General features: G+C 36.7%; 1 protein-coding gene and 1 pseudogene across 4 annotated transcripts in view; both read left to right on the forward strand.

Moving 5' to 3' along the window:
• The window catches only part of ARID4A (AT-rich interaction domain 4A), a 65,292-nt gene that overhangs the window by 35,216 nt on the left and 7,003 nt on the right, over positions 1–23,073 (forward strand). For 3 of the 4 annotated variants that reach the window (XM_026480294.4, XM_026480295.4, XM_057318703.1), the window contains 11 exons: positions 196–290; positions 444–541; positions 1,068–1,299; positions 5,099–5,349; positions 7,803–8,000; positions 11,725–11,809; positions 12,622–12,823; positions 14,727–15,854; positions 16,782–16,886; positions 21,117–21,323; positions 21,926–22,072. In XM_026480294.4, coding sequence (XP_026336079.1) covers positions 196–290; positions 444–541; positions 1,068–1,299; positions 5,099–5,349; positions 7,803–8,000; positions 11,725–11,809; positions 12,622–12,823; positions 14,727–15,854; positions 16,782–16,886; positions 21,117–21,323; positions 21,926–22,072 — 2,748 coding nt within the window. The remainder of the gene's footprint in view (positions 1–195; positions 291–443; positions 542–1,067; positions 1,300–5,098; positions 5,350–7,802; positions 8,001–11,724; positions 11,810–12,621; positions 12,824–14,726; positions 15,855–16,781; positions 16,887–21,116; positions 21,324–21,925; positions 22,073–23,073) is intronic. The other variant, XM_026480296.4, reaches the window with a different exon arrangement.
• Positions 15,861–16,775, forward strand: LOC113242323 (10 kDa heat shock protein, mitochondrial-like; annotated as a pseudogene).

Here is a 23,073-nt window from a genome sequence, read left to right on the forward strand (position 1 = left end):
TAAAGACCATCACAATGCTGTATAAAGAATATAGAGAATATTTTATGTTCTCTTACAAAATTTAAGGTTGTTTAAATATATGCTTCTAATTAATAAAACTTGGGAAATTAGAAATTGGAAAGGTTTGTATTGATAGCCTTGTAACAGCATTTTCCATTTGAATAAAAATTTTATTTCTCCCTTCATGTTAAAAAGGTACTCCAATCAACAAACCACCTGTTTTGGGCTATAAAGATCTCAATCTCTTCAAACTCTTTAGACTGGTTTATCATCAAGGCGGATGTGACAATGTAAGTAAGGACGTAATGAAAAGTTAAATTATCTAATGTTGCACTGTTATATGCACTGTAGGTAATAAACACATTTTCTTAATGAACCTAGAATATTAGTGTAAAGATTATTTCCCTTTGTAAATGTTAACAAATAACAACTTAATTTTCCAGATTGATAGTGGTGCTGTATGGAAGCAAGTTTATATGGACCTTGGCATTCCTATTTTGAATTCAGCTGCTTCCTACAATGTAAAAACTGCTTATAGAAAGTAAGTAGTATAGTTTATTCATCAAAGAACACATATTACAGGAATATTTTCCATTTAATTTGTTAACAATTTAACAAGAACACCTCAAAGAACACTGAAGTTAGAGAAAGTGTATAAAAAGGTTTAGGTTAATAGATACGTGTGATTGAACGTTACTTCATTGCACCAAGTCTGCTTTACTCCATTTTTCATGTTGTCCTGATTTCCTTTTCAAAGTCAGGGATGCAGCAGTGTTAATAGTCTGAAATGATGATACATGTTACAGAGCTATATCGCTTATGGTGAATATCCTTCATATCAAAACTCTGATAGCTATGTTCAGTTATCGCAGGTGCAGATTTTTCAGGAAGAACTTTTAGAATATTTCTGTTGATAATCCTGTATAAAACACTGAGAAATTAGTAACATAGAAAAAGTACTTGGAAAAAAAAAGTTTTACTTTTAAAAAATCTGTGTGTTTAATAATATAGTATTCAAGTTAAATATAAAGACTGAGATTTTCTAAAATGAAATATTGTTTGTTTAGGTATCTCTATGGTTTTGAGGAATACTGCCGTTCTGCAAATATTCAGTTCAGAACTGTTCACCACCATGAACCAAAAGTAAAAGAGGAAAAAAAAGACTTAGAAGAATCAATGGAAGAGGCTCTAAAAGTAGATCAAGAAATGCCTTTAGTAGAAGTGAAGAGTGAACCTGAGGAAAATATTGATTCAAACAGTGAAAGTGAAAGAGAAGAAATAGAATTAAAATCTCCAAGAGTAAGTGGTTAATAGTAGTTATCTGTTTTATTTTAAACATTACTTATAATTTTTTATTACGGACATTTTCAGATATACACAAAAATAGTCCAGTGAACCTAGGTTATTTTCCAGTATTGAGTTGTGCTTTAGGCAGACTAGTCTGGCTTTTTTTTTCTAAATATAGCACATATTATTTCTTCTAGCCGAAAAACATTCCTCCTATTGTTTTCTATTTATGTCTGTTCAAGTCATTCTCATCCGGGGTCATTCTCACGTATTTACTTCCTTCAAGTCTTGCTAAAAAGTCACCTCACTGAAGCTTATCCTGGTCACCTTATCTAAAATTGTAACCTACCTCCTCTCTTTGTTATTTGCAATCCCTCTAATGATGCTCTTTTTATCTGTAATTTACTTTATATTTTTTTATTATATTTGTTTCTTTTACCCTGGTCTGCACTAGACTCACACTCCACAAGGGCAGGAGCTTATGTTTATTCTGTTCATTGACAGATCCCAGGCATTGAGTACAGTGCTTTTTCTACAAGTAAGGACTTACTAAATAGTTGTTGAGTGAATGAATCTCCTTCTTGTAATACTTGTGCCTCCAGCTGGGTGGGATCTTTTCTCTCTGTTACCCTACAGCACACTCCACATACATTTCTTGTGGCAGTTTTTTTTTTTTTTTTTTTTAAAGATTTTATTTATTTATTTATTTGACAGAGAGAGAGAGACAGCCAGCGAGAGAGGGAACACAAGCAGGGGGAGTGGGAGAGGAAGAAGCAGGCCCATAGCGGAGGAGCCTGATGTGGGGCTCGATCCCTTAACTCCGGGATCACGCCCTGAGCCGAAAGCAGACGCTTAACGACTGCGCCACCCAGGCGCCCCTCTTGTGGCAGTTTTTTATGCTTCATCTTATTTTCTAGTCACGTGCACACGTGCTTTTATCTTCTAACTCTGCTTTTCTTCTCCATTAGTATATAAGTCCTTTGTAGAGATTGTTACCCACTATTTTGATCATTGTTGAATGGTGTCTACATGGTAGGATTTGTCAAATTTTAGGAGGAAAAATATTATCACACTACCAAAGGAGTTCAGTTACTGTTACATTTATTTTTGAGTGAAAGAGGAGATGAAATTACCTCTTTTAGCTGTTCAGAAACTATTTTCTAAAACTGTCCATTTTAACCATATCCAGTAAGTAGAATCTTTTAGTGAATTTCATGAAACATTCAAATTGGTTTGTTTCATGTCTTTAATTTTTATTTTTAATTTAAAAAATTGTAAATACACATAATATATTATGTATCATCTTGACCATTTTTAAATGTTCAATTCAGTGGCATTAACTACATTCACGTGTTGTGCTCTCATCACCACTGTCCATCTCCAGTACCTTTCTCGTCTTACAAAACTGCAACTAGGCATTAAACAGTAACTTCCCATTCCTCTCTACCCCAGCTTGTGACAACCACCATTCTACTTTCTGTCTCTATGAATTTGACTACTCTAGGTATCTCAGATAAGTGGAATCTTACAATTTCGTCCTTTTTTGACTGGCTTATTTCACTTAGTATAATGTGTTCCAGGTTCAATCCATGTCTGTGTCACAATTTCCTTCCTTTTTAAGACTGAATAATATCCCCCATTATGTGTATTTTGGACATACATTCTTGTTATTAAAGATGTTCCTCATCTTATGGAAAATATCTGCAGAATACTGCATAGTATGGATGTGCCATAAATTTATTACCTTAGATTTTCTCCAATTTTTTACGATTACAAAAGTGCTGCGGTAAATATCCTTGTAAAAATTCCTCTTCATTTGTCTGAATATAGAAGGCAGACTTCTAAGAATGGAATTTCTAGGGTGCCTGGCTGTCTCAGTCGGAAGAGAATACAACTCTTGATCTCGGGGTTGTGAGTTCAGTCCCCATGTTTTGAGATTACTTAAATAAACTTAAAAAAATAAAGTAAAAGTGGGATTTCTGGGACAAAGGTATATAGGCCTAAAGTCTGATAGATAGCAGTTGTTTTCATTCATTTATCTACAAGTATTTAAAGAACAGCTGCTCTGCGCATGGGATACAGAAGAAAGAGAGTCTCTACCCTTATGGAACTTACATTCTAGTTCTTCATGATAAGAAAAATACATGTTTTTTTCAGGGGCTCCTGGGTGGCGCAGTCGTTAAAGCGTCTGCCTTCGGCTCAGGGCGTGATCCCGGCGTTCCGGGATCGAGTCCCACATCGGGCTCCTCTGCTGGGAGCCTGCTTCTTCCTCTCCCACTCTCCGTGCTGTGTTCCCTCTCTCGCTGTCTGTCTCTGTCACATAAATAAATAAAATTTAAAAAAAAAAAAGAAAAAAGAAAAATACATGTTTTTTTCTAACTTTGAAGTTTAAATAGCACATAGTCAGGAACCAGGGAAAACATTTGTTATACTGAGATATTAATTGTAATGCGTTCTAGTGCTCCCTAAGTTGTTGGTTCCTTTTCTATCCTCACTTTATTCCAAGTACAGGGGAACTCTGCCAGTGTGAGGAGGTGGACTTGAGGGAGACTTTAGGAGAGAATGAAATGGCTCACCAGTTTCATGGTCAGTTGAGCATGCAGGAGGCTAGATGAAAGCTTCTGGGGGAAGAACAAGTTACTGCCGGCCCAGTGAGCTCTCCAGATACTCATTCAAAGAAATCAGCTCACTTGTTGGCCACTGATGCAATTTAGTCCTTTCATTTTTTATTTTTAAAATTTATTTTATTTTTATTTTCTTTAGAGAGCAAGAGTGCGGGGGTTGGGGGGTGGGCAGAGGGAAAGGGAGAGAGACTCTCAAGCAGGCTGCACACCCAGTGCAGAGTCTGATGCAGGGGCTCAATCTCACAACCCTGAGATCATGACCCGAGCCAAAATCAAGAGCTGGACACCCAACTGACTGAGCCATCCAGGTGCCCCAGTTCAGTCCTTTTAAGATGTAGTCACACAGGAAATGATAGTGTAAATTTTATCTTAAAAATGATAGAATTAGAGATCACAGAGCTATTAAAGAGTCTATAATTTAGGGGGCTGATTTATTATTTTTTAAATAATTACTAACTTGTGTCATTGATATTTAGTGAATTATTTTAGAACTTTCAGTATAGTCAAGAAATATTAAAGGTGGGATAAAATAATGCCAGGTGAAATAAGTCTACAAAGATAAATACTGTATGATTTCACATATATGTGAAATCTAAAAACAAATGAACAAATAGAAACAGACTCATGAATACAAAGAGCAAATTGGTAGTTGCCAGAGGGGAAGGAGTGTGGGGATAGGCAAAATAAGTAAAGGGGATTAAGAGGCACAAACTAACAGTTATAAATCACAGGGTTGACAAGTACAGCATAGGGAGTATAGTCAATAATACTGTGATGACTGGTGACACATGGTAACCACACTTTACCATGGTGAGCACTGCATAATGTATATAACTGTCAAATCACTGTTTTGTACACCTGAAATCAAGATTGCATGTCAACTACACTTAAATTAAAAAAAATTATTGTAGTCAAGAAAAAAGTGAGATAAAATAACATAGTGAACAAAGGAGGAAATTTTTATTTTTTCTGTAGTTTGTAGCCAAGGATCATAGTAGACATGGACATAATTAAGTAATTTACATGGGTTGAAAAGAAAAGTACACAAGGGTCGATGGACTGTCATTGTCCTGTCTCAAGCCAAACTAGTCATTGCTGTGAAGGTTTAAGAAAAAGAAGCATTTTCTGCCTTTTTCCCCGTTTGTTTGTAGTGATAGCTATTTTAAAGCTTTTATCCCTTCTACCAGGGACGAAGGAGAATAGCTCGAGATGCACATTCTATTAAAAAGGAAATTGAAGAAGAGAAAACAGAAGACAAATTAAAAGACAATGATACAGAAAATAAGGATGTCGTTGATGACTATGAAACTGCAGAGAAAAAAGAAAATGAGCTACTACTAGGGAGAAAAAACACACCAAAGCAAAAGGAGAAGAAAATTAAAAAGCAGGAGGATTCTGATAAAGACTCAGATGAAGAGGAAGAGAAAAGCCAAGAGAGGTACATTATCTTATATTTGTTCTCCAGAAGCACCTGTCTGGGGTACAGCAGTGCTCTGTTCCTGCCTAGAGATTCAGGTTTGAGGGAATGTTTTCTTATTGGGACTTCCGTTCCTCTTGTCTAGTGAAGGTGAGACACATTGTGAAGATGATGTGTATCGCCTTTCGGAATTGGAGAATATACTGGTCGCACCATTTTAATAGCACTTGTGCCCTAAACAGTGGCCTCAAAGAAGGCTGCGCCACCCAGTCAAAAGAAAGGTCCTGCAGTTGACAGCAGGGAAGGGAGCTGGAGAAAAATGGAGGAAGTGGACAAGAGGAAACAGCGACAGCAAAAATTCCATTTTAAAAAAGGTACAATGTGGGAAAGCTAACAAACACATGGGTGCACAGTACTAGCAGATGTTTCTGTGTGTTAGCTTGATCTAAGACATTTTTCTTTTTCAAGTTATCGTATTGGAATAAGTGGCATGCACCCCTGATTCTAGTTTGGACAATACATTCTTGCCCCACATCACACCAATAAATTTCAGTTTTTTTAATGTCCATCCTGTTTGCTGTTGAGTGTTGGTATTTTTTTTTTTCCATGTATTATACATTTATGGACTGAACTGACTTAAAAATAACCAAAGATGAGGCAGTCCAGCTAGATGAAAGTAATGTCCGACTGTGTTTAGTTGGCCATTTCTGTGTTGTCAAATGGATTTACTAATTTTTATATGCTACTAAAAAATGAATTTTAATTCAGCAACAACAGCATAACACATTCTTGTAACATAAGCTCTTCTCCATAGTTACTTTTCAGTTATTACATTATATGATGATAAATTTTCTAGAAATTTGAGTTGTTAAGCAAAATTGGGGAAAAGTAGCCTACTGCATCCAACTAGTGGCTGACACCCATCTGAAAATTAACCATTGAGAAAATATTTGGAAAATTAGGAATGACTGGTGAGTGGAAGATGTAATTTTATGAATCAGTACAAATAGGTACAAGAGCTATCATAATTACATGTGAATTAGATTAGTGAATAAAGAAAGTTCTGTAGTGAAGTAGGATTAGTATTAGGAAACCTGGGAGGAGATCATTGGAGTTGAATATAATGATGTGAATGTAGTATTTCAAACATTTGGACAATAAATTTAAGCAAAGGTGAACCACTTAAAGTAGGGCTTAATCATAGTTTGAAGTTTTGTTAAAAATAAACATCGAAGTATATGTTATATGTACATAATACATAAAACACATAACACATTTATATATGTAACATATGTGGTTTTAAAAGCCTTCATAGTTGATATGTAAATGGAACAGATACTTATTTTAGAGAAAGTTTCATAGACTTAAATATGAAGAACACTATTCCCTTTTATTAAAGATTGAATATTTAGACAAACATAGTCTGTATTCTCATTATATAACAGGAATCATGGAAACGAGATTTTTCTTAATCTGTAGAGATTTCTGTTTGAAGTAGTTTCTTAGTATTTTGAAATTACCTTATCAGGATATAATTTGGAAGGTGTACTTCGAGGTAAAACATTCCCAGGGCAAATGGGGTTGAAAAAGCTTCTTCATGTTGGTTCCCCTAGTGGTCCCCAAATTAATGCCCTATGTTTTTTAGAGCACAATGCCTCCTCTGAAGCATTTAAAACTCTGATGACACTAGGATGATCTTTGGTGCAAATCTCTTCTGAATCCTTGCCAGGGTTAATACAGAATGTTTTGTCTGTGAAAATGTTTAAAATACTGTTGGCCCTCCCTATGCCAATCTTTTTTGTACCTGATTATTTGAAACAAAGGAAAGCTGATGGGAGAGAAGTAAAAACACGTAGAAATCAATACAAGATACACAAAGCTTTGCTCTAGTGCTATCTCACAGTTTCAGCAAGTGACCTAATATTCAAATATCTATTGTTTCTTTGCTAGGGTAGAGTAACCTTTAAAATACAAACTAGTTTAAAAGATAGTTACTCAGGTAGATAGGCCTTCTTCATTATTCTGCCCACAAAACAGTTTTGAAGAACCATTCCAAATTAAGCAGCGTAGATTTTAAGACAGTTTAGTTGCAGAAGTTACAAGCTAGATAATTTTCACATAATAAGGTGGCACTTGAGTATGACTCCTAAAGACTTTTTCAAAGCATATGGATCTTACTTTGTTTTATCAAAAGTGATTAATCGGAATCTACATCATCATTAACTGTGATTATTGATTGGCCTTTAAGAAATACAGATTTACTTGTGGTACAGTGCACCTTTACATAATAAATTCCTTTAATAGGTAGTCCATAAAAATCTTCTCCTTCTCCTCCTTCTTCTCCTCCTCCACTGACATGTTATTAAGGTAATACTTAGGTTTTGACTGTTCTACATGTTGGATTCTTTTAGCATATATTAGTTGGTTCTCCATTAACTTATTAGTAGCATTATCAATGTTATAACTTGCCGCAGGGAAGAAACTGAAAGCAAATGTGACTCTGAAGGGGAGGAAGATGAGGAAGACATGGAACCCTGCCTAACAGGAACCAAAGTGAAAGTAAAATATGGTCGAGGGAAAACGCAGAAAATCTATGAAGCTAGTATTAAAAGCACTGAAATTGATGATGGAGAAGTTTTATACTTGGTACATTACTATGGATGGAATGTCAGGTAAGCAAGAAATTTATTTTCTTACTATTGCAATTTCTTAACATAGTTCAAAAAGATCAGTTTAATGTCGACTAAAGCAAATGATATATAGGTATTTACAAAGCATGCCTTTTATCTGAATTGTCCAAAACTTTCAACATCCCCACTGCTTTACTAGCTAGGTCAGTACTTCCACCCCACCAAGATCCTATCTATAGTTGAATAGGTTGGATTTATTACTCATTTGCAGGAGGGAGAACACACAGTATGGGATACAATGGGGCATCTCATTAAGAGGGTATTAGATGAATTAATGAAAGTCTAGGGCACTTCCTTTGGGAACAGCAATAGCCCAGGATTTTGTGGAAACATCCTGCAGGACATGGGCAGGGAGGCAGGCCTGCAGCTCCCAGCAGTGCAAGTGGTTTGTTTATTACATTTATTCAAAATCAAGCTTGTATCAAGCATTGTAATAATTCTGAATTGGTTAATTTAAAAAAGATTAGAAAAGACTCAGATTTGAGCTTGTTAGGTGATTTGGGGGTTTAAGGAAGTGGGCTTTGCTCTGGATTGGACATGGTCATGAAGTGATGATAATTCTGTGATTTGGTTATCTTAATAAATCTTATCTAGAAGAAGAGAAGACTAGACCAAGATTAGTGCTGTAATTGGTAAAGAAGCAGCAATCATTCAAGATAAAAAGGATGTAGGTCTTTTTGTGGTTTGGCTAATGTTCCTTTTTTCCCCTGTATTTAGACACTATTACAAAGTGGTCTTGTTTTTGTCTTGATCCATCATGGTCATGGAGCAGACTTGTCTGATGTTGATGTTCCGTGACGTTGTTGTTGTTCAACAGGAGAACAACAGGACCTAGCTATGAGAGCCGAATCAGCTCTGTAGCTGAGAGTAGTAGGCCAGTTCCTGAATGTCAGGGACTGCTTCTTTCTCTTTTGGAAAATCTTGTGTGTTTACTATCTCTGCTTGCCCTGTATTTGCTTGAAGCCAAAGTGCTTCGAGGTTTCCCTACATACTGGAAGTGTGCTCTGTTATGTGTCAATTCCTTCACCTTCAAATTGGGGAAGATAAAGTACCTACTTTATAGAGATGTTGTGAGAAATAGTGCTTAACACCAGTATTAATATACAAAGTGTTTAGAACAGTGCCTGGCACGTAGTAAGTGCTCAATAAATGTTGACCTTTTTTTTTTTTTTAAAAGATTTTATTTATTTATTTGACAAAGAAAGAGTGAGATAGCACAAGCAGGGGGAGCAGCAGAGGGAGAAGGAGAAGCAGACTCTCTGCTGAGCAGGGAGCACAACGTGGGGCTTGATCCCAGGACCCTGGGATCATGACCTGAGCCGAAGGCAGATAGATGCTCAACTAACTGAGCCGCCCAGGCGCCCATTGACTGTTTTCGTTAGTGAGGGAGAGTTAGGTTTCTTTCATTTTGCATCATTTTAAGAGTATGGGTTTAATGAATAGCATATAAAACTTTAAAATTTCTCAAACCAGTCCCTATGCCGTTCATAGTTCTGCCAACACTAGAAACAAACTTTTCAAATTTTTTAAAAGAGTTTATTTACTTATTTTAGAGAGAGGTTGAGAACAAGAGCGAGGGGAGGGCAGAGGTAAGAGAGAATCTCAGGCAGACTCCCACTGAGCCTGGAGTCTGGTGGGGGCTGGGGAGGAGGCCTTGATCTCATGACCCTGAGATCACGACCTGAGCCGAAAGCAAGAGTTGGACATAGTCGACTGAGCCCCCAGGCGCCCTGAAACTTTTGTAATAAAAAACAGTGTTTATTATTGAATGTTTATAGTTGACATACAGTGACATACTAGTTTCAGGCACACAACATATTTGACAATTCTATGCAAACTCTTTAGTCCATCTCCGAGCTCTGTTGTTTTGTGTGCACATATTGTTGAATTGGGTGGGTGGGCGGCTATTTTGTCAGCCCTCAGTCACTGCCTTTGCAGTTGTAGCACATGATAACCTTCATTTTTCCTCTGCTTTGTTCAGTTCCTTGCCGTCCACTCTTAGTTACCCTCTGTGTGAGTCTATTCTTCTGTTCTGCTTTCTAGAATGTCCCCTTCCTATCATCCTTTGTGCTCATCTTTTTAATGTTTTACCAAATGACTTTTCTCAACAGTCATTTTATTATATGCTCATGTTCTTCCTAGTTGGTTATCTTCCCAACTAGTTACTCACATGGTTTGTGGTTTTTCATTGTCTTTCCATACTCTTAAAAGATAGTGTAATTCTGGTCTGCTTATGGAAGCAATCACTGTAGTTCCTAGAGAATCCAGTTGGATTTGTACAACAGGGTAGCATGTGCAACTGTGAGGGGAGTTCTGGTCTAGAGTTGAGAAATTCTGGTACCACCCTTGGTTGGCAGTATTAATGTAATACCTACATGACATACTGTGGTGACCAGGCCAGTGTGGCCTGGACCGAGTGTACTCTAGATTAGATCTGTGCTTCCTGGTTGTTTGATATGTCCTGTGGAATTTTGGAATTGGGCAGGTACTCCTTTGTTAGCCCTGGACCAGATACATAAGTAACCCTCTCATTGCGTTTATCAGACTATACTTGATTTTACTGTGTCTTTCACACCACGTTGCAAGTTGCAGAGAGCAAGGACCTTCCTCTTCTTCTCTATTATTCTCTACATACTTCCTCATATAGTGCCTGGCATGCTAGTAGGCCCTCAGTAAATGTCCAAATGAGTGAATATTTCTAAATGAGATAAGAATGTACAGATACTTAAAAGCCTGGCAAAATGAAAATATTGGGTTAGTCCAGGAAGAGACGGTTTTCAAACCGTAGTATGGTGATGGTCCTTTGTCAACCAAAATGTGGATATTGGAACTATGTCCTTACCGTGCACAGCACCATGGTAACTGGGGTACAAAGTGTGAGGGTGTTTTTCATTAACATGGTACAGTTCAAAACAAGAACTGCCTGTAGTGCTTTTTGCTTAAATGTTCAGATTTTAGATTTTGATTGAGCTCTATAAATACCTATATGTTTACATAATGTAAGAACTGGTATTTAGTTCTAGAAAGTTTAATTTCTTATTTGCCCCTGATTAGTAACTTGGACTGCGTTGAAATTTTAAAGTGATGTTAATATTTTGGAAGAAGGTATAGGGGAAATGAGTTTTCAATTTGAGCTAAACAGAATAAATTTGGATAAAGGAAATGAAATATCTCTAAAAAATTTCAGAGTTTTAGAGGTGACACAGTTCAGAATAAAATTTTACTAGAAATACTGGAAGCTACAGAGTTCTGGGAGGAAAAGAGAGTTGACAAGGACTTTGTAAATAAACCTGGAGCTGATTATATTACAAATATGAATTCACCTAACTTCTCTTTGTATTATTTGGTCAATAGAGTTAACGGCGGTGTAGCATAAGCGTATTTCATTAAGCTCAGATCTGGGGGAAACAAAAGTGCAGTTGTAGAAAACAAAAGCAGTTCAGTCATGAGTCTGCATAGAGTTTTCCCACCTAGCTCTTTCTCTAACCTTGTTTAACCTAAGAAATTCTCTTGCCTTCTCCTGTTGGTGGCAGGTCTACAAAGCACCTAGTACAAGCTGGCACATGTTATCAGCAAGCCAGCCCCGTGCTCTTCACGTTTCTGCCAACACTAGAACCAAACTCTTTAGTTTTCTCACTGTTGTTTTATTTGGTGCATACATTCAAATAAGGTATTCTGAAGTTTAAACTTTTTTCTTTGTTTTAAGGTATGATGAATGGGTGAAGGCTGACAGGATAATCTGGCCTTTGGACAAAGGTGGACCAAAGAAAAAACAGAAGAAAAAAGCAAAAGTATGTATATAGAGTCATATCCTTATGATAAGTATAGGTATTATTTATATTGTACTGTTTTTTATAAATCTCGTTTTCTCTTTGTAATAATCATCTTGATTAAAAAGGTAGTTGTGATTTTCTCTTATAAACCAGAAGCTAAAAAAGTAAAAAATGTAAACACATTATCACACTGTTTCAGGAAAGATAAAAACCAGGGACCCCTTAGGATATAGGCTTCAAACTCAAATGTCTATAGGGGCTATACAGAAAAAGGGTAAAGCGGGATTGATAGTGACCTAAAAGAGGACACATTCCTCATCAAGAGAGGGTGGAACTCACCAGTCTCCTGTGGGACGCAGACTCAGCGTTGCCAGATTTTAGGCTTTTTTTAAGTCCACTGTCTTGAAAGCTAATACTAGATTTTAAAACACATACCTACTGACGAGTTGTACTCACATCCACACCCTTGATTTTCAGCTTTTGCTGTAGAGATTCTCCTAGTGTTTTGTCTGTTTAATGGTAGATATCTTTCTGGTGCTCAGGGAGTAATAAGGAATGAGGGGAGAGTGCTGAGTAGCTGTACATCTCTCTAATGCATGGACTCTGGCTTTCACAATGTAATTGCAGTGTTGCAAACTGTAGACTATCATATGCATATACATACAAACTGTGTTAGAAAACTACTTGCTTTTAATGTTTCTATAAGCACAAATTAAGAGTTGACATATAAAATATATATCTTTTTGAGTTACGGTTCTCCTTGGAGAAGTAGAATGTTTATTTTTTCTAAGGCACTGGCCCTTCTCATACATTTTCTTGTTGTTGCCCAGAATAAAGAAGACAGTGAAAAGGATGAAAAGAAGGATGAGGAGAGGCAAAAGTCAAAACGAGGACGACCTCCTTTAAAATCTACACTTTCATCAAACATGCCATATGGTTTGTCTAAGACTCCAAACAGTGAAGGAAAATCAGGTACCAGAAGTGCTCGCAGCAATATGCCAGACAGCTCACCTCTGTCAAATGGATTGGAAGGTGCTCAATTTTGAGGATCGTTGATTTTTTAAAAATCAATAATATAAATAATAAAACTTCACTTGTGTGAGATAGTCATAGAAAGTCATCTAAGTTTTTAATCTCATATAAACTACAAAATTTGATTTGAAGAAAATATTTTAGTACATGTTACTTAAAATTTAGTGATGTTTTACTTTAATTTGGGAATACTTTTCTTGTCAGTATTGTAGGAATAGTCTATTTTAAAAGAAGATGGGTTGGCAAGTCATGCATCCTACTGTGTGCTGCACCTGTCTTTCAAAGCATGCACCAGTGTTTCTTGTAATTCAGTGCTGTTCACCTAGGATATTTCAACAAAGCTGAGACCAAAGTGTTCAAAAGCATAAACTAATGTGGTAGAGGCATTTTGTGATGAGTATAGGTTAACATATACTGTGTTGCTTTTAACTTTCCCCCCACTTTTTTTACCTTTAAATGTTAAATAGTGGTCTTATATAAAATTTTCCCTCACTTCAAGAAAAAACCTATTCTGAACTACAAGACTGCCATTTGTCCATATGGTGTTTTGTGTGTAAATTAGAAAAGGGCACGCTCCTACCTCATTACTGCCATCTGCTGGAAAGTTGTCATAATACACAAATGGAAGATGCCCACAAAGTGAAAGGTGTCCTTAGATAGCATGTTCTTGTGCAGTGTACAGCCTACAAAACTATACATAGTAGTCTTAGTCTCACTCAACTTCCAGATAAAAGTTCTTTTTTTAACATGAGAACAACTGGATTCTAAATTTTGAATATGATAAAACCACAAAACCATATACCTTTTCGCTTAAAAAAATACATTTAAGTTTGCCTTTTTGAACTTGTTTACAATATGATCGCCACGAGGGAAGAATTTTTATATTTTATAGCTGCTGTACAATCTTACAGCCCTACTTTATTATTTTAAAAATTCTTTAAACTTAAATAGAATGATTTATTTTGCAAGAAGTTCGCTTAGACTAGAGGCACCTGGGTGGCTCAGTTGGTTAAGTAGACACTTAACCTGAGTCTTTGGCTCAGGTCATGATCCCAGAGTCCTGGGATCCAGCCCTGTGTTGGTCTCTCTGCTCAGCAGGGAGCCTGCTTCTTCCTCTGCCTGCCGATCCCCCTGCTTGTGCTCTCTCTCTCCTTCTCTATGTCAAATAAATAAATAAAATCTTTAAAAAAAAAAAAGGTAGTTTGCCTGTACTTTTATGTCTTAATCAGAAGAACATTTAACGTTTTGGGAATTCATATTGCTCATTTTGTACATCTCTTCTTTCCAGAGTTATTTTAAATAATTCTAGGGATACAAAATGCCCTGTCACATTTATTAATCAGATAATTATTAATCACTACTAGATTTCAAATCAAACCACTTAATGTATTAACTTAATATAATCTCAGTACTAGTCCTTTGATTTTTTTTTTTTTTAAGATTTATTTATTTTAGAGAGTGCGTGCAGGGGGGAAGGGCAGAGGGAGAGAGAGAATCCCAAGCAGACTCCCTGCTGAGTGTGGAGCCTGACGTGGGGCTCAATCTTACGACCCCAAAATCATGATCCAATCGGTTGGAATGCTCAACCGACTAAGCCATTCAGGACCCCCTAGTCCTTTGATTTTTCTAAGGATTAACACAGCCTAAACAGGATACTAGTGAAAAATGCAAAATAGTTCTTTTATAGAATTGAGATAGTAATATTTTCAATGTATTGTGTTTTTTACATGGAGGTTAACTGGAAATACCCTCATTTTTGGCACAAATGTATGGTTTATCAGAAATTTCTACAGGGAGGTATTCAGAGATACATGATTAAGAGTTTTTTTGGTAGAATTTTTATTCTAAAGTTACATTGGTAATTAAGATAGAAACCTTTGTAATATAATATTTCCTTTTACAGACTCTTGTTCATCTGATAGTGAAACAGAAGACCTTTTAGAAAAGAATTTGATGAATGAAGAACTTTCTCCTGATATTAAAGAACTAGAAAAAAATGAAAATTTAAATGATAAACTAGATGAAGAAAATCCAAAGATTGCTGCACATATATTAAAAGAAAACGAAAGGACTCAAATGCAGCCTTTAGAAACACTGAAGTTAGAAGTTGGAGAAAATGAACAAATAGTACAGATTTTTGGAAATAAAGTGGAGCACGTAGAAGAAGTTAAGAAAGAGGCCGAAAAATCTCCTAAGGGAAAGGGAAGACGAAGCAAGACAAAAGATCTTTCTTTAGAAATTATAAAGATTTCATCATTTAGCCAGGATGAAGCAGGAAGTGAACCTCATATAGAAGCTCAGAGTCTGGAATTTTCTTCATTAGACAGTAAAAACTTTTCTTCTACCGAAGATGAAACTGACCAATGTGCAAAAGAAAAAAAGTTGAAACGGAAAATACTGGGACAGTCATCACCAGAGAAAAAAATAAGAATTGAGAATGGAATGGAAATGACAAATAGCGTATCTCAAGAAAAGACCAGTGACTGTGTTGCATCTGAGGGAATGAAAAACTTAAATTTTGAACAACATTTTGAAATAGAAAATGAAGGAATGCCATCATTAATTGCAGAGTCAAACCAACGCATTCAAGAGTTAACTAGTGAAAAATTTGACAGTCCAGCTGAAGAAACTGTAAGTACTCCACTGAAGGAAGAAGAGGATGCAATGCCTCTGATTGGGCCTGAGACTTTGGTTTGCCATGAAGTCGATTTGGATGATTTGGATGAGAAAGATAAGACCAGTATTGAAGATGTGGTGGTTGAAAGCTCTGAGTCTAACTCTCTTGTTTCTATCCCACCTGCCCTACCTCCGGTAGTACAGCATAACTTTTCAGTAGCTTCACCACTTACTCTCAGTCAGGATGAGTCTCGAAGTATAAAAAGCGAGAGTGACATAACCATTGAAGTTGATAGCATTGCTGAAGAATCTCAAGAAGGTCTCTGTGAGAGGGAATCAGCAAATGGATTTGAAGCCAGTGTTGCCTCTGGTACCTGTAGTATAATTGTTCAAGAAAGAGAAAACAGAGAGAAAGGTAAGGAATTTCTAGGGAGAATATCAGCCTTTATGTTCAACCCCCACATTAGTAAGTTAAGAGTTTTAGGAACTCTTGAGCGGTAAAGTTCCCTTCCTCCCTCCTATTCATTCTCTCCCTCCTACCTCCTCCTCTCCCTTCCCCTGCCTTTAAAAAAAAAAATGTGTTTTTTGACAGACAGCCAGCGAGAGAGGGAACAAGAGCAGGGGGGAGTGGGAGAGGAAGAAGCAGGCTCCCAGCAGAGCAGGGAGCCCAGTGCGGGGCTCGATCCCAGGACCCTGGGATCACGCGGTCAACCAAAGGCAGACGCTTAACGACTGAGCCACCCAGGCACCCCTAAAAAAAAAAAAAAGTTTATGTAGAAATTTACATGGAGTAGACAAGTGAATAATTATAGCGGCTCTTGCCATGGCAGCGGCTAGAGAGTGGGGCATGAACTGTGGTAGCCAGAGTCACGGCAGGACAGGACAAGCATTTAGAAAGTTTCTTCCCCTCTCTGACTTTTAGTTGAAAGGAGTGCAGCTGAAACTGTAACCAAAGGAGGCATTATGCTTCCAGAAAAATCTCATGGAGATGTACTGCAAGCAACAGTAGTAGCTGTTGGATCGGGCTCTAAAGGAAAGGGTGGAGAGATCCAACCAGTTAGCATGAAAGTTGGAGATAAAGTTCTTCTCCCAGAATATGGAGGCGCCAAAGTCATTCTAGATGACAAGGATTGTTTTTTATTTAGAGAGGGTGACATTCTTGGAAAGCTTGTAGACTGAATAAATCATTATTGAAAATGGCATCATGTGAAGCTGCCCATTCCACTGAAGTTGTGAAATCTTTCATCATGTAAATAATTTCCACGTCTCTCTTTTATAATAAACTAATGGTATCCCAAGTAGATACATATTTTTTTCAATTGTCTCTTTCCCCTTATTTCAGGTCAGAAAAGGCCAAGTGATGGAAATAGTGGATTACTGGCAAAAAAGCAAAAGCGTACCCCAAAGCGAACAAGTGCTGTAGCCAAAAGTGAAAAGAATGGAACAGGTTGGTGCTTTCCAGTGCTGGCCTTAGCACAGTGTTCATATTTCCAGCATTTTGTTGGTTTGATCATTTGTGTCAATTTAAAAATAAATTTGGTTTAGGCGTGGCTAGCTGCCTCACTTGGTAGAGGACGTGACTCTTGATCTCAGAGTTGTGAGTTCAAGCCCCATGTTGGGGGTAGAATTTACTTAATAAAAAAAATGTTTTTAATGTTTGGTTTATTATGTTCTGGAAATAGCAATTTTTCCACTAATTTTTATTTATTTATTTTTTTTATTTTTTATTTATTTATTTTTTTAAAAAGATTTTATTTATTTATTTGACAGAGATAGAGACAGCCAGTGAGAGAGGGAACACAAGCAGGGGGAGTGGGAGAGGAAGAAGCAGGCTCATAGCAGAGGAGCCCGATGTGGGGCTCGATCCCACAACGCCGGGATCACGCCCTGAGCCGAAGGCAGACGCTTAACCGCTGTGCCACCCAGGCGCCCCTCCACTAATTTTTAAGCTGAAGGGGCTTACAATTTTATTTAGAGCTGGGATAGCTGTGATTATTTTTTATGCTTATTTCATTTGTATTTCTTATGTAAAGTGGTTTAATATTGAATGTATTTGAGGATCTTAAATAATAGGAAAGTAATATTTGCTCTAGTGGTAAAAGCAGATTAAGTTTACATTTCTGAATGGAATGGTTTACTTTAATCTAGAAAAGCTGATTTCTAAATAGTAGCATGGTATTTTTAAAACAAGAAGATAATAAGATTCTTATGGAAACAAACAAGGAAATTAGTAAATCAGTATAAATAGAATACTTGAGAAAGACTTCTGTACAATATGGAATAAAACTAAGTTGTAGAATATAGTAGAAATAAACATGGTTGATTTTGACAAATTAAAGTTTTATGTCCAAAACATGCCTTCATACAAGTCTCAAAGGAAAATTCTAGGTTACAGTAGATACATATCCCATGGAGGGAGCATATAATTTATACAAGATAAAAGGCATTTCAAAGGAAAACTTTTGAACCATATTTGAAGTTCTCAGAGCCACGTGTGGCTGGACAATACAGATGTAGAGAGGAGGAGTGACGGGAAATGAGAAGAGAGTGGCAGCAGGAATTACAGAGGGTAACTGAATAATGTCCTAGTGCCTGGCAGATACGCTTGTCAAATGATCAAAGTGAACATCACCAGTAACGGGACAAATGGGAATCACATAGTACCTGGCAGGATGTGACAGGAACACAGCAGCACATCTGTGACACTCCTGTCAAAGATGCATAACCTGAGTATAATCATGAGGAACCATCACCAAATTCCAACTGAAGGATCTTCTGTAAAATAACTGGTCTGTAATTTAAGAAATTGCAAAGGTCATGAAAGTCAAAGAAAGAGGAACTGTTGCAGATTTAAAGGACTCTTATGAGACATGACAATTAAAAGCAGCGGATGATTCTCACCTGGATCCTATTGCTACAAAAGACATTATTGGGTCAAGTAGAGAAACTTGTATGGGATCTGAGGATTAGGTGATAATATGTTTGTGTTCATTTCCTGATTTCGATTGTTGTTTTATGGTTCTCTAAGTGTATGGTGGTTTTAAAAACATATCTACAAATCTGTTGATACTCTCCCCTTCAAGAGACAAAGCCTAATTCCCTTCCCTTGAATGGGGGCTGAATGAAGTGATAGAGTATGACTTCAGAGAATAAGTCATAAAAGGCACTGCAGATTCCTCCTCGCTCTCCCTTGGATCACTTGGTCTGGGAAAAGTTAGTTGCCATGTCCTGAGGACACAGCAGCCTATGGGGAGGTCCACATGGTGAACTGAGCACATCCTGCCAACATCAAGTAAGGAACTGAGGCCTCCTGCCAAAAGCCACGTGAGTGAACCATCTTGGAAACATACTCTTCAGCTCCAGTCAAGTCTTCAGAGACCACAGCTTCAGCTAAAAGCTTCACTGCAACATCACAAGATTCCCTGAGCCATACCACACAGCCAAGCTGCTTCCAGATTCCAGCTCTCAGACACTGTGAGATATTAACCATTTGTAGTTTTAAACTGCTAAGTTTAGGGCCAGTTTGCAGATAACTAACACAAGGAGAATGTCCTTGTTTGTAAGAAAAAAAACACTGAAGTACTCAAGTATGGCTGGGCAACTTAACCTTCAAATGGGTCAGGAAAACATTTTTTGGTAACTGTTCTTATAATTTTGTTGTAAGTTTGAAGATTGTGTAAAAAGTTAAAAAGATTTAAAAAAAAGGAGATCATCAGTTTTACTTTTGGAACTTAATATTTGGCAGGAAGAAATGAATTAAAGAGATGGGACGTGAAATCATTAGGATTCAGTTATTATTAGTTACATATGAGGGGCTGGTTAACGAACATATGGAATACAGAAGTTGCAGCAGGTTTTTGGAAGAGTAATTTAGGGAATGTTGAGTTAGAGGTACCCAGTGTTCGGGAAGTGTAGGAGTCTGGAGCTTAGAAGAGTCTGTTTTTAGGGGCGCCTGGGTGGCTTAGTTGTTAAGCGTCTGCCTTCGGCTCAGGGCGTGATCCCATCTTTCTGGGATCGAGCCCCACATCAGGCTCCTCCGCTATGAGCCTGCTTCTTCCTCTCCCACTCCCCCTGCTTGTGTTCCCTCTCTCGCTGGCTGTCTCTATCTCTGTCAAATAAATAAATAAAATCTTTAAAAAAAAAAAAAGAAGAGTCTGTTTTTAGAAGATGGTTGTGTGAAGGATTGCAAGATCATGAGATTGCTACGGGAGAGTTGTAAAATGAAAAGAAAAAGAACCAAGAATAGAATTCAGTGGGCTATCTCTTTATATGGGCACTGATCAGAGACAAATGCAAATCACTAAACACTAGTGGGTTTGAATAAGAAAGACGTTTTGAATGCTATAGGATATGCAATAGGATTAAAATACATTCATTGAATTTGGTGAATTGTAAATGTTGGGACCCTAACAAGAACATGGGAATGTGATTAGAAGGTGTGGAAATCAGGGTAACAAAGAATTTCTTTCAAGAAATTTGACTTTAAGGAGAAGGAAAGAGGTGCCAGCTAAAAGGGGAAGTTTTCTTTTCCCTCCCTCTTGCAGGGTGGGAAAGATTTAAGCATGTTGGTAGACTGGGAAAAGAAGCTGAAGATAAAAGAAGATGGATAATTGCTGTTGGGATATGCCAGAGGAGCTGTGAGTGGATGGTTTTAAGATTATAGCTGAAGAGATTAGTCTTCAAAAACATTCTTCTCTTTCTGAGCTCCCCTCAAAAGTTAATAAAGACAGATACAGGTAGAGGAGGGGCTGGGAAATTGAGTGTGTAACATTCAACTTTGCCTTTTTGGTAGAAGGCAAAGTTGGCTTTTGAGAGTAGCGTGGAAGTAGTAGGGTATAAGATTGGGGGGGAAAAGGGTAAAACTGAGAGTATTCTAATTTGTTATGAAGTGAAAAGCAAAAGCATGTCTGGTGAGGAGGGACAGATTTGCAAACAAGTATCTGCTCACATTTTATTATACATATGTTAAAGGATGTGCATACGTCAAGTATTTTTTTGTGCTTTTTCATTTATGCAGTTTCGGTGGTTTTATATCTTGTTTTAAACATAAATGGGGCAATACTATACATATTGTTTTATAACTTTGCTTTTTTATTTAACAGTATATATGGGATATTTTGCCATTTTTGTTTTTATAAACTTTAGCTCATTCTTTTTAACAACTTTAAGTATTCAATAGTATATTTGACCCTTGAACAACATGGGTTTTAATTGTGCAGATCTACAGATTTTTTAGAGTACTGTAAATGTATTTTCTCCTCCTTACGATTTTCTAACATTTTCTGTAGCTTACTTTTGTAAGAATACACTATATAATGTTGCATATAACGTACACAATATGTGTTAATCAACTTTATGGTATCAGTAAGGCTTCCGGTCAACAGTAGGCTATTATTAATTAAGTTTCTGGGGAATCAAAAGTAAATGCAGATTTTTGACTGCATGGGGGTCAGTCCCCCTAACCCCAACCAGTTGTTCAAGAATCAAGTATATGTAATTTTTAACATTTTTCCTATCGGTGGGCATGTAGATTTCCATTTCTTTACTGTTAAGAATTTGTGCATTTGTACACTTATTTCTGTAGGACACCAAAAACTATGATTGCTGGGTCTGCTGCATTTTGAGATTTGATATTTTCATCATTTATAATCTCTGAATCAATTTTTTCTTATTATAGGACAAAGCAGTGATAGTGAAGATCTTCCTGTCCTGGACAATTCAAATAAATGTACACCAGTAAAGCATCTTAGTGTGTCTAAGCCACAGAAGCTTGCACGATCTCCTGCAAGAATTTCCCCTCACATCAAAGATGGAGAAAAAGATAAACACAGGGAAAAACATCCGAATTCATCCCCTAGAACATATAAATGGAGCTTTCAACTCAGTAAGAAGCTTTAGAAAACCTGAATGTATTTTGTAAAGTATTTATCTTAAAATGTCAAAATAAGAAATAGTGGTTACCAAATTCATTTATGTAGGTTTCCAAATATTGTCTTATCAGTAATCACCATGTATCTTAAATACAAATCCATGCCTTTTCATAATAATAATCTGATAAATATTAGAGAAAGATCTCCAGTAATAAGATGTGTGATTTGTATTTATCGATGAAACTGAAATACCCTTTCTAGTACTGACAACTGGAAATAAGCAGTGAATGAAAATATCGATACAAAGAAACTGGATGAATAACAACAATTATACATCAGGGTTGCTGCGTGTTTATGTTTTCTTGTGTTTATCTGATCGTTTAATATATCACCAAGTAATACATATTTGGTATAAAAAATTTGGGATATATACAGAAATCTTATTCATAAATTTAATTGTCATCCCTGTTTATAGAGCCTTATTTAGCTATTATTATGGAAAGTTTTAATAAACTAAAGCTTTTGATGATTTAGAAGTTGAGTTTTGATAGAACTGCCATCTTCTTTTCTCAGATAATTATTTTAAAAACCAAATTAAACTTTTTTTCCCCTTTAGATGAATTAGATAATATGAACAGTACAGAGCGAATCTCTTTTCTCCAAGAAAAATTACAGGAAATCAGAAAATACTACATGTCTTTGAAGTCTGAAGTTGCAACCATAGACAGGAGGAGGAAAAGATTAAAAAAGAAAGACAGAGAAGGTAATTTGATTATAATTTTTCTTCCTGTGTTTTTCAAATATATCCTGTCATTTTAGAAGATTTACATAAGTTACTCTTTGAATATAGTACACATTTATTAATTGTTGTTTTTAGACTCCTAGTTTTATCTTCTTTGTGATATTATTGAAACGAGTGGGTCAACAACTGAATTAATCAGGACGAGACTCTTGAAAAGGACTATGAACTATTTTACAAAATGTGTGATTTTATTAAATGTGGTGGGTTCTCAAGAAGAGGTAGTTATTCTGAAATTCACACTTTGCTCAACAAATATTTACTGGCTACCTATAAATAGGCACTATATTTGTTATTATGAGGTTCACCAAAAGTAGTGGGCATAGGGCTGATCCTCAAAGAAATTATCTTTTTGCGATCCTAAGTTATTTCCTGAGGAGCTCAACAACATTAGTTGAAATCGTTCAGCTCAATGTTAATGTGTTCACGCTGTGTGCCAGGCCCTCTTCCAGGTGGTGGAAGTGCAGAGATGAATGAGATACAGACTTTGATCTCAGAGATCTTAACTTCTGGCAGGAAGGGTGTGTGATGAGGGCCCCAAGAGAGATATCACCAAGTATAGGAGTTGGTGGAACGAGAGATTACTTTGGATTAATCATGGAGAGAGAGTACTATCTGACTTAGACCGTAAAACTGTGTGGGACTGACTTCTAAATATTGATAGGTTCACATCTGTCCATCCCCAAACCCGACTAAAATAACAGTAAAGAAAATGAAAAGCTCTGTACCCACAAGAACAAGATAATAGGATAGCAGACCACAGTAGATAAGGAATGTTAACAACTTCTCTCTTGGAAGCTGTGAAGCACATGGACTGCTTTAGCAGAATGCTAAAACCTAAAGCTTGTTATCCTTGCGGTGAGGCAAAACAAGATACAAGCCAGTCCATACCACATCACCCCAGGTCTGAAAGCAGGGATATAGGTGAGACTAAAAATGGAGATTGGTTGAAAATAGAAGGAGAA

The sequence above is a fragment of the Ursus arctos genome, unplaced genomic scaffold (genome assembly GCF_023065955.2).
Source record: "Ursus arctos isolate Adak ecotype North America unplaced genomic scaffold, UrsArc2.0 scaffold_25, whole genome shotgun sequence".
Lineage (NCBI taxonomy): Eukaryota > Metazoa > Chordata > Mammalia > Carnivora > Ursidae > Ursus > Ursus arctos.